The sequence below is a fragment of the Spermophilus citellus genome (genome assembly GCF_964194105.1).
Source record: "Spermophilus citellus genome assembly, chromosome: 5".
NCBI classification, from domain to species: domain Eukaryota; kingdom Metazoa; phylum Chordata; class Mammalia; order Rodentia; family Sciuridae; genus Spermophilus; species Spermophilus citellus.
In genome coordinates, this window is record NC_138186.1 from 47,658,512 (window position 1) to 47,670,675 (window position 12,164).

The window sequence follows — 12,164 nt, forward strand, 5'->3', positions numbered from 1 at the left end:
GGCTAAGTTCTTCTAGGACTTTCTATCTCTTAATTCTGACTTATTCCTGACATGCCTGAGGCTTGTTCCCTGATTGGAAAGCTGCTCTGACCTCATCCTCCTTCCAGGTATCCTGTGCTATGTCTGGATCAAGTACGTATTTTCCCCTTCCCTACCCAATCCCATCCAGCCTCTCCTCTAGCTGTCTGCACAGGCTCCACCCTGTACTGACTGCCTGGCAATCATGGGGCTTGGGGCTTGGGACACATGGTATTCTTTCTGAGAACAGCTGAGGGTGGGCCGGGTTGTGATAGGCCAGTCATACCAGCTGCCTCTAACCTGGCAGATCTGATGTGGATGTCAGTGACCTCTGGAAGAGGAGCCTGCCCCACAAAAGCAGTCACATCTACTGGCTTCTGTGTCCCTCATCTGTTGTGTTTCCCAGTGATTTTCCATTTGAGGAAATGCTCCTGCCTCATCCATGGCAGGAAAGTTTGCCCCATTCTGGAGGTTAACAGATACCCCAACAGAGTAGTGGGGGGAAGCCACATGATGGAGCAAAAACTGGGGTCAGCAAGTAAGGGAACCACCACCAAGACCTTTCCTTCTCGCATGTCCTGGGTCCGCTTTTGTCTAACTCTGTAATCAATGGCAGCCTGACTTAGTGGCAAACTTTCCTTTTCCTTGGGCCCTGGTCAAGGCTCCCTCTCCTGGCCTGTCCACTCCTGTCAGTCTTTAGCACAAAGGTGCAAGGAAGCTACCTGCTAGTGCCAAGCAGGACAGCCTTAGGCCTCACCTGTCATTCCCAGGACGGAGACTGGGCCCAGGCGCTTTCCTCCAACTAGTCCATAGAGCAGAAACTTGTATTTCCTGCCAGGTTTCAGGCCCTCTATGGTGACTTCAAGCTGGTCTGCGGCCACAGGCACTGCCTGGGACTGCCCATTGGTGTCCTTATACTGGACCAGGAAGGAGTCAAAGGGGCCCTGGGCCACAGTCCAGGACAGGCGCAGGGAGTCTGAGGTCTCCTCAGTCACTGCTAGTTCCCCTAGGCGTGGTGGGGGCTGCCGGGTTTTCTCCAGGGGAGCTGTGGAGAGCATAAGGGAGAATCCTTGTTAAGACCAGCCTGACCCCAAGCCCTGGCAATTCCTGGGAGGTATAAGGGTCTTGGAAAGGTCCCAAGGTGGTCTCTGGAACAGCCACCTAAGGATGAATAGGCCTGCTCTGCAGGATGAGGGATAGCAGCCCTGTCCTCCCTCTGGAGGCCACTGCACCCCCCTTCCCATCTCTGCTCCCTCCCTGCTGTGTTCAAGGGGACAGTAAACATAAAAGATCATCTCACCAGAGAAGGGTGGTACAGAGGGGGACCTTAATTTCCTCTGACCTCTAGCCTCTGAGCAGGGCTGTGGTCAGAGCTGAGAGACTCTCAGAGGGTGTCTGGATTGTCAGACACCCCCATGTGGGAGACCTGGGTTGGGCAGCCAGGCAGCTCACAGCTTCTATCACTGCTCAGCCTTATGTCCTGCCATGGCCATCAGCCTGAACCATCCCCCCACCTGCTTCCCCAGTCCCAAACTAATCCTACTGGACCAGGGCAGCTGGGGTAGGGCAGAGCTGGAAGAACAAAGAACAGAGAAAAGGAAACTCTCCCATATGGGGATGGCTATTGATAGAGATCAGAGGAACCTATATGTAGTCTCCAAGTGAGAGTTTGGGGTAAAGAAAAATGGAATCTGGTTGGGCACAGTGGCACATGCCTATAAGCCCAGCAGCTCAGGAGGCTGAGGCAAGAAGATCATGAGTTCAAAGCCAGCCTCAGCAACAGTGAGGCACTAAGCAACTCAGTGAGACCCTGTCTCTAAATAAAGTACAAAATAGTGCTGGACATGTGGCTCAGTGGTTGAGTGCCCCTGAGTTCAATCCCCAGTACCCCCCCCCCAAAATAATAATGGAGTGTGGGGCCCCAAGCCCTGACTGGCTGGCCAGGGTGACTCATGGTCCTGGGAGTGGGTAAGGGTCAGTGACCCACTCCACCCTTTTCTCAGGGGGCTGAGTCATGGGCTCAAGGATACCAGATTTTTCCAGTCTTTCTTCAGCCAAGCCCTCTCTTACTTTCCACCTCTTGCCTCAGGGTTGGGATTGGAAGAAGAAGGATGGGCAAACTCAGTGCCAGTGGGGATTATTCATCACCATCATGCAGTTGAGGTAGCCAATGTCCATGGCCACATGGCTGGAGAGGGCTGAAGTTGGAATCTGAACACAGGTCGGCCCAAAGCCTACTTCTTAATCCTTCAGCAGCAGTTTATGAATGAAGGTAATAGTGCATATGAAATGCTCACAATTGTGTTTAGCACACAGTAGGGACTTTCTTTTGGTGTTATGGTTGCTATGCCCAGGCTGAAGAGAGAATATATTTCCTGGGAAGGCCATGCTGTCAACTCTGGGCTCTCAAATAAGAGGCAGCTCTGGAAAGGGCAGGAGGCAGGGCCAGGGGCTTGCTTACCTGTGGTGCCATCAGCAGAGAGGGGGCCCAGCCGCTTCCTGCCTGCCAGGCCATACAGTAGGAACTTGTATTTCCTATTTGGCTCCAGGCTGGGGATGGTAACCTTACGTTGGTCTACGGCCACAGGAACCACCTGGGGCTGCCCATCCCTGTCCTTGTACTGGATCACAAAGGAGTCAAATTCGCCTTCAGGGACCGTCCATGAGAGGCCCATGGAGTCAGGGGTCACATCTGTCACTGTCAGCTCTCCCAGGCGGGGAGAGGGTTTCTTGTCTGGGACTGGAAAAGAGAGGGAGCTGTATGGAGAGTGATGGCCACAGAGATGGAAGCAGAGAGACTACTGGGTGTGTGTGTGTGCTATGCTCTATGGTTATGGAGGACATGAGGGAGCAAATGGACCAGGAATAGGTATAAAAGCACTGAAAAAAAAAAGTCAGCAAAGAAACTAAGGGTCTCCTGGAATGGGATGTAAGCAGGGTAGGGATAAGGATGGGAGTGGTGTGGGGGAAGAGAAGCTCAGGGTCTGGATTTCAATAAACCTGATAAATAAATGGGTCCTGAGGTCCTAAGGTCTGGAGTGTGAGGCACAGAAATATGAAATCCCAACAGTCACCACAAGGGGGCGGAGCAGGCCACAAGCTCCAGGGACAAAGGTGGCCTCTGTCCTCCACTCACGGGTCTTGGCATCCACAGAGACTGGGCCATGGCGCTTCCCATCCAGGAGTCCAAAGAGCAAGAACCTGTACTTGCGGGCGGGGTCCAGACCCGAGACAGTAACCTCACGGAGTTCTCTATTCACGGGAACTGCCTGGAGCTGCCCCTGTGCATCCTTGTACTGGACCAGGAAGGAGTCAAAGGGACCCTGGGCCACGGTCCATGAGAGGTGCACAGTGTCCAAGGTCACAGTTGCCACAGCCAGGTCCCCAAGGTGGGGCTCCACGGGAGTCTGGGTAGGGAGGGAGGCTGGAAGAGAGCAGAAGAGGCTGAGGATAGAGGCAGGAACTGCTCAAGGGAGATGGTTCTTTCCCCCATAACCTCTTCCCTGTATCCCAGGCTTTGCTGTAAGCAGTTCACACCCGAGAGTGCACCTAACTCCCAACAAAGTGCTAATAAAATTACCACCCCATACTGCAGGATCTGAGGCCACAGGGGTTAAGAAAAGCTTGCAAAATCACAGTTAGTACACTTGGAGGCAGATTCAAATCTACAAAGTCCAAACCTGGAGCACATTTGGAGTCAATAAAATATCCAGTCATGGAACCTGAGGGTGCAGTTAATGAGAAATAGAGTGACTTAGAAGTTCTGGATAATGGTGGGAGGAGGGAAGCCACAATAAATGGGGCATGGACCACATGCCCATTTCACCACAAATGAAGTGATAAATAATATTCAATTCAAGGACAAGCAACATCATTAGTAATATTTAAGAAAATAGGAACCAAGAGGTCCAGTGATAAGGTGTTGATATCCAAAAAAGAAAAAAACAGAGGGACCCCAGAGTGAAGGGCCCACCCCTTACTTACAGGTCACCCCGACAGCAGATGCAGGACCCACGCGGTGGCCCTGGTGGAGTCCATACAGGTGCATCTTGTACTTGCGTCCAGGCTCCAGGTCCCCCACAGTGGCCTCTCTCTCCTCTCCTCCAACTCGTACCACCTGGGGCTGCCCATCCCTGTCCTTGTATTGGATGGTGAAGGAGTCAAAGTGGCCCTGGGGCACAGTCCAGGAGAGGCTCAGGGAGTCAGGGGAGGCGCCTGTCACTGTCAGCTCCCCCAGGAGTGGCTCCTCAGTGGACTCTGGGGCCTCTGTGCTGGGTTCTGTGGGCCTGGGGGTCTCCTCCACCTCTGTGGGGCTGGGGGTCTCCTCTACTGCAGCTGAGAAGGAGAGACAGAGAAGGTGAAGCAGGTTCTCTAGGAGATGCATTCAGGTCTTGGGGAGAAAGAGAGAGAAGCCATGGCCACCACTGGGGGTACTGAGGTCAGTTTAGACAAGCCCAAGTTCATCCTTGGGGCTGAGAGGCCCTGCTCAGCTGACAAGCATGCCCAAGCTCAAGGTCAGCTGGATGGAACTGGGGGCAGCTCCCAGGACAGCACAAGTCCCTGCGGTTATTCCCTGCCCAGGACAACTGTTCCCTGCTCAGCTGTTACCCAAGAATGAGAGTCAACCTCCCACTGGGTCCCACCCTGGGGCTCCCAGCATCCACTCACTTGTCACCCCAGTGACAGAGACGGGGCCTGTGCGCTGGCCACTGTGGAAGCCATACAGGTGCATCTTGTACTTGTGGTCTGGCTCCAGCCCTGAGATGGTGACCTCGTCCTCATGCCCTGGCACCCGCACCACCTTGGGCTGCCCGTCCCCATTCTTGTACTGGACCAGGAAGTGGTCAAACTGTCCTTCAGGGACTGTCCAGGAGAGGCTCAGGGAGTCAGGGGTAGCATCTGTCACAGTCAGCTGCCCTAGGCGTGGCCTGAGAGGAGGCTCGGGGGTTGTGGTGGGTGTTACTTGCGTGGTCATTGCTTCATCCTCTGCAGAGGGACACACACACATACAGGGACAGTGAGATCTCCTCAGCCTTCTCAGTTCAGCAGCCAAAGCAGCACTTACAACAAATAAAGCACCAAGGAGCAGAGTGATGCTGGCCATGGCACCACTGACATGTCCCCTTCCTGCTCCTTCCACATCCCCGTTCCTAGCCCTCACCCACCATCTACCAACTGCCACCATCTATCAACACCCACATAACTTCTCCTCCCTCCAGCACCTGCCTCTTGAGAAGGGCCCACTTGGTCACTGTACCCTGGGCCTCCCTCCACTGGGGTCTCCTGGCCACCTCCTCATCTGCCTGGATCAGGTCTTTGTTCCCAAAGAACCTCAGAACACTCCTCCCAAGCCAGAAACTGGGGAGTGCCCTGGACCTGTCCCTCTCCCAGCTGCCATCACACGAGTGGCTCAGACTGTCCCAGACTCCTTCCTAAGTTCCTCTAGCTGCAGGCCCTGGGGTGGCCACTGTCTCTTCTCACTTGGTTTTTTTCCTCCCTACTGCCCTTCATGACTCTGGGCTCACCTGCACCCACCATATTTAACATGGCCTGAGCTTAGTATGTTCACATCAGATGCCAACATTCGGCAGAGAACTGGGCAACCATACCCCTCAGGCCTCCTAAGCTTCTCCCATCTCTCCACCCACACCTCAGGGCCATCCCTGTACCTTGAAGACATCTTACAAAATCCTCTCTTGTGTGCCATGCTCTCTCTATCCTCATGGTCTCTGCACCAGTTGGGACATTTACCTGATATCCACTTTCTAAAGCTGTTGCCAGGCTAATGCCTGATAAGTTTCAGCTCCCTGTAGGCATGTTAGCTTGGGAGTCCCTGCCCCATTCAGACTCATCCCCCTCTACTATACTTTCTGGCTTTCTGCCTGTCACCCTGAATGTGAGCCCAACAAAAATGTGAACTTGTATATGTATCTTTCAAAACTTTACCCTGAGAGAGAAAAAAGCAGCAATGTGAGCTAACAATGTGAGCTGCCCACTCTCTCAGCTGACCTTGCTTGCTCAAAGCTGGCCTGGCACAGCTCAGTCCTGTGTGGTCCAGTTGAGCATAGATAGTTTCATGGGTCATCCTCATAGACATCTGTCACCAGAATAGCTTAAAAACAGAGCCAGCCTGGAATCATGTCTCCACACATAAACTTGAACATTCACCAAACCACAGACATGACCCAACAGCCCCATCCAGCTAATCTGAGTGATGGCTGCAGATAGAGTCCCAGCTTTGGCCTCCCTCTAGAGACCTCCCCACAGATAAGACTTGGTAAGATTCCCAGTGATAAAGTTGAGCCCTCTTCCTGACAGCATCCAATTTGGAGCCAAACCTGCCTCCTAGTCTCTCACAAGTCACCTAACACCTAGCATGTATCCTAAACCATTTCTTTCCCAACACTCTTACAGAATGACTCACTATCCTGCTCCACAAGCAGCATAAATTCATTCATGCATCACAGGTGAATGAACTCCACAGTGCCTGGATAAGGGCATGAAATTCACTGTGGAATAAACAGTATACCCATAGACCAAAGGTCTGTCAGTATCCTACAATGGGATTACAGGTGCACAGAGAAGATGCTGTGCCCCTTTACCTTCCCTCTTTCTTCATGGCTTCCAGGAAACTCCACAGAGGTGGAGCCTCTCTGAGGAATCAGGGATGCAAGCAAAATTCTCAGCAATGAATTGCAAGGGACAATCACATTGCTCTGTTGTGAGGAGGTATACCAAGGCACAAGAGGCAACAAACCTTGATAGGAATGTAGAATATCAGGCTCCAGCCCCAACCTGATGAATACAAATCTGCAAATGCACAAGGCACTCAGATATGCACAAGCAGCATTGCTGCTGGGAACGTTTTGTTTTTGTAAAGCTGGTGGAGAATCAAACAACTTCCAACACTGCTCTTCCCTGCCCAGCCCCTCCCCACTTTCACTCACCAGTGACACCCACGGTGGACATGGGACCCACACGGTGGCCCTGGTGGAGTCCATACAGGTGCATCTTGTACTTGCGTCCAGGCTTCAGGTCCCCCACAGTGGCCTCTCTCTCCTCTCCTCCAACTCGTACCACCTGGGGCTGCCCATCCCTGTCCTTGTACTGGATGGTGAAGGAGTCAAACTGGCCCTGGGGCACAGTCCAGGAGAGGCTCAGGGAGTCAGGGGAGGCGCCTGTCACTGTCAGCTCCCCCAGGAGTGGCTCCTCAGTGGGCTCTGGGGCCTCCATGCTGGGTTCTGTGGGGCTGGGGGCTGAAGGGAAGAGAGAGAGAGGGTGAAGCAGGTTTCCTGGGAAGTGTCCTCAGGTCAAGAGCAGCTGGGTGGCAATGGGAGCAGCTCCCAACACAGCACAAGTCCCTGCGGTTATTCCCTGCCCAGGACAACTGTTCCCTGCTCAGCTGTTACCCAAGAATGAGAGTCAACCTCCCACTGGGTCCCACCCTGGGGCTCCCAGCATCCACTCACTTGTCACCCCAGTGACAGAGACGGGGCCTGTGCGCTGGCCACTGTGGAAGCCATACAGGTGCATCTTGTACTTGTGGTCTGGCTCCAGCCCTGAGATGGTGACCTCGTCCTCATGCCCTGGCACCCGCACCACCTTGGGCTGCCCGTCCCCATTCTTGTACTGGACCAGGAAGTGGTCAAACTGTCCTTCAGGGACTGTCCAGGAGAGGCTCAGGGAGTCAGGGGTAGCATCTGTCACAGTCAGCTGCCCTAGGCGTGGCCTGAGAGGAGGCTCGGGGGTTGTGGTGGGTGTTACTTGCGTGGTCATTGCTTCATCCTCTGCAGAGGGACACACACACATACAGGGACAGTGAGATCTCCTCAGCCTTCTCAGTTCAGCAGCCAAAGCAGCACTTACAACAAATAAAGCACCAAGGAGCAGAGTGATGCTGGCCATGGCACCACTGACATGTCCCCTTCCTGCTCCTTCCACATCCCCGTTCCTAGCCCTCACCCACCATCTACCAACTGCCACCATCTATCAACACCCACATAACTTCTCCTCCCTCCAGCACCTGCCTCTTGAGAAGGGCCCACTTGGTCACTGTACCCTGGGCCTCCCTCCACTGGGGTCTCCTGGCCACCTCCTCATCTGCCTGGATCAGGTCTTTGTTCCCAAAGAACCTCAGAACACTCCTCCCAAGCCAGAAACTGGAGAGTGCCCTGAACCTGTCCCTCTCCCAGCTGCCATCAGACTTAGAGAGTGTCCCTCCCAGCCTCTTTCCTAATTCCTCCTTGCTGCCTCACTCCCCTTCCTCCAGTTGCAGGGCTCTAGAGTGGCACTGTCTCCTGTCACCAGGATTACTACCTCCCTACTCGCTTCTCTACCTCAAAGCTCACACCAGGTCTTGGCTGTTCCTGGTATTTGGGGACATGCTGGCTTAGGAGTCCCTGCCTGGTCCTGGCCTGTCCTCCAGGCTTCCCTATCACAAAATCATCTCCTTGCTGTACTTTCTTGTTTATGGCCTGCCTCCCCACTGCTCCCCATTACTCAGGAATTTGTCAGTCTGCCATTTTCAAGGTCTCATCCAACCTCCTCAGGGCCTGGATCCTGCCACCCACAGGTTTGGTGATCTATTGGAGACATAAGTCTGATGATACCTGGACCATGAAGTTTTGGGGTGTACAGTGAAGGAGATGCCCTGGGTACCTGCCCCCTTTCCTCATGGCCCCCAGTCAACTTCACTAGAGACCCAAAAGAAATCTCCACAAGATTCCTCTGAAAGGAATCAGGGATGCAAGCAGAATTCTTAGCAAAAATTCCAAGAGAAGATCTTATCACTTTGTTTTGAGGAATTTGCTACTCAAGGGCTGACCCAGAGACCTACAATGTCAGCATCAGGAGCACTGCTCTAGTCTGGATCTTGAATGCTCCCCAATGGCCCGCATATCAAAGAATTGGTCCTCAGGGTGGTGACACTAGAAGGTAGAACCTTTAAGAGATGGTCCCTGGCTGTGGGGTGTCCTCATGTCATCGGGTGTGCCCTTGAAGGGGATACTGGTGCCCCAGCCATTCCTTTCTGTTTTGCTTCCTGGCCATCAGGTAAGAGGTTTTGCACTGCCATTCTCTCCCACCATGATCTGCTGACCCACCTCAGAACTGAAAACAATGGGCGAACTGAATGTAGACTAGAACATCCAAAACTGTGAGCCAAAATAATCTTTTCTCTTTGTAACTGATTATCTCTGGTACTTGTTGTAGTAGCAAAAATCTAACAAGTATCTTTTTTTTTTTCCTTTCTGGAAATGGGGATTGATCCCAGGGGTGCTCTACCTTTTCGATATCTCCTGGTGTTTTTAAAAAATATGTTTTTGATGTTGATGGACCTTTATTTTATTAATATATTTAGATCCAGTGCTGAAAAATCGAACTCATAGCCTCACACATGCTAAGCAAGTGCTCTACCACTGAGCCACAGCCTTTTCTGTTTTTTTTATCTTGAGATAGGGTCTGGATAAGTTGCCCAAGCTGGACTGGAACTTGTGATCCTCCTGCCTCAGTCTCCAAAACAGAATGGCTGGGATTAGAGACATGCACTATAGCACTCAGTTCTAATACAAGGACTTTGATAGAAATGCAGAATATCAGGCTCCATCACCAACCTGATGAATACAAATCTGCTTTTCAACAAGATGAACAGGCTTTCACAAGTGGCATTCCCGCAGGAATATTTTGTTTTTGTGAAGCTGGTGGAGAATCAAACAACTTCCAGCACTGCTCTTCCCTGTCCTGCCCCATCCTACACTCACTCACCAGTCATGCCCACAGTGGATATGGGGCCCACACGGTGGCCCTGGTGGAGCCCATACAGGTGCATCTTGTACTTGTGTCCAGGCTCCAAGTCCTCAACAGTGGCTTCTCTCTCCTCTCCTCCAACATGTACCACCTGGGGCCGCCCATCCCTGTCTTTGTACTGGATGGTGAAGGAGTCAAAATGGCCCTGGGTTACAATCCATGAGAGGCTCAGGGAGTCAGGGGAGGAGCCTGTCACTGTCAGCTCCCCCAGGAGTGGCTCCTCGGTGGGTTCTGGGGCTTCCATGCTGGGTTCTGTGGGGCTGGGAGTCTCCTCCACAACCTTCCGTGGGGCTAAAAGAAGAGACAGAAGCAAAGGTGACTTACTTCACTAGTGTCATTGATACATATGGAGAAGTAAATCCAGGAGATATGCTTCTCAAGTCAAAGGCTCAGAGGCTTGGGTAGCCTTTGGTATTAGCCATCCAGTCATTCATAGTTGGAGGGAGCTGAGCCAGCCCCCACGCCTGTCCTGTCCTGTTGGCAGTGGTGCATGGTTACAAATTTTCAGAAAACAAATGGGACATAGGTGTCAGGAGCCAAAATAGTACTCATTTCCTTTGACCCAATAATCCCATCCTGGGCATCTGTCCTAAGAAAATTATTAAAAGCAGGAAAAAGTTATAGCATGGAAGAATTCATAATGGGATTATTCATGGCAGCAAAATGTGTCAGGAAACCAAATGACCTGGAAAAGATGATTAATTTTGGTACAGAGATTTCACCACAAAGCATCAAATAACCATTAAAATGATGATTAATAAAGGTTGTGTAGCTGCCAGGTAAATGATTACAATGTAACTGTGTACAAAAAATTAAGAGCCAAAATTTAAATGAATATTCTTGACTGCAACTTCAAAACACATACTTGTATGCAAAATGCAGAAAGGGAATATGTATTATACACATAGTTTTTGGTTTGTTTGGAGGGGGGCTCATGCATGCTAGGCAAATGCTCACACTGTTATTTACAGCAGTTATTGGGTCAAAGGTAGGATTATGAGTTTTTTCCTATTTTTCCATAATGCTGCTACAGTTCTTTTCACTATAAAAATGTAGATTTAGAAAGAAATTCTGCTTGAGTATGGTAACGCATGCCTATAACCCCAGCAACTAGGGAGGATGCCACAGGAGGATGGCAAATTGGAGGGTGACCTTAACAACTTAGGAAGACCTTGTCTCAGAATGAAAACTAAAAAGGTCTGGGGATGTAGCTCAGTGGTAAAGCACCCTGGATTCAAAAGAAAAAAAATTAAAAAAAAATTAAAAGAGAAATTTTGTATTATAAAAAGTAATAATTGAGGGCTGAGGTTGTGGCTCAGTGGTAGAGCACTTGCCTTGAATGTGTGAGGCACTGGGTTCAATTATCAGCACCACATAAATAAAACACAAAGGTTCATCAACAACTGAAATAAATAAATAAATAAAATTTTAAAGAAATAATAATTGAGAAGGGGGTGGGATTGAAGAGCAATGCAGATAGAACAGGAAGGCAGGGGACATGGACCCCTTACACTGCCCCCTCTTCCTAGGGAATGCTGTGATTTGCCAGGTTAGGGGATAAGAAAATACACAACTGATGGTGCACGAGAATTAACAGCTTAGTGCAAATTTTTCTGATGTTCATTTTCCAATGACTCCTCTGTTCTCCTTGTCCTCCCACTCCACACACAGATGATCTGCTGAATACACGTATAAGAACAAGGCCTGTCCCCATGGGCAGGGAGCCTGAGGAATAACAGTTCCTTCCTCTAGATGATCAACAGGACATGAGAGTACCTGTCCTAAACCACAGTTCTGGGGCAAAGAGGCAGCCACCTGCCCTCCACAAGATGACTCTCAGAGGGTGGGGCCTTCCAGATCTGGGAAACTCTTAAGAAATAATCTGAGGCAGGCATCAGAATCTGGCTGAGAATGATTTGGAAAAGGCAGCCTGATGCCCTGTGGGATTCCAATTCACCTTGTGATTTGTTCCTCACTTTCTTATGGACTGAATTTAACTTTCTCATAATTAGAAATGAAGTAAGTTTCCAGAGTGACAGGGAAGAAGACAGATGGAATTCAAAAAGAAGACATTGTATTTCTCTGCTTTTTTCTGATTATTAAAAAAATGCCTAGAGAAAGAAAAAAGAAATGCCTTCATTTAAGAAAATTTGGACAATGCAGAAAAGAATAAAATAGAAAAATAAAACATGCTGGAACACTCCATTCTGTCTAACAAATCATATACCCGTGGGATGTATTTCTTCCCAGTCTTCTTGCCATGCCTGCTATTTTCGAATAGCTGTGATTAGCATCTTTACAAAAATTTGGGCCTCTGTGTTTTCAATGGAACATAATAAAGT

General features: G+C 50.6%; 1 protein-coding gene across 3 annotated transcripts in view; it reads right to left on the reverse strand.

The window, feature by feature from the left end:
* The window catches only part of TNXB (tenascin XB), a 57,751-nt gene that overhangs the window by 4,206 nt on the left and 41,381 nt on the right, over positions 1-12,164 (reverse strand). For all 3 annotated transcript variants that reach the window (XM_081294079.1, XM_081294078.1, XM_081294077.1), the window contains 8 exons: positions 9,781-10,113; positions 7,488-7,805; positions 6,966-7,274; positions 4,687-5,004; positions 4,003-4,353; positions 3,155-3,442; positions 2,480-2,758; positions 776-1,063 (listed from right to left, as the gene is read on the reverse strand). In XM_081294079.1, the coding sequence (XP_081150205.1) occupies positions 776-1,063; positions 2,480-2,758; positions 3,155-3,442; positions 4,003-4,353; positions 4,687-5,004; positions 6,966-7,274; positions 7,488-7,805; positions 9,781-10,113 (2,484 nt within the window). The remainder of the gene's footprint in view (positions 1-775; positions 1,064-2,479; positions 2,759-3,154; positions 3,443-4,002; positions 4,354-4,686; positions 5,005-6,965; positions 7,275-7,487; positions 7,806-9,780; positions 10,114-12,164) is intronic.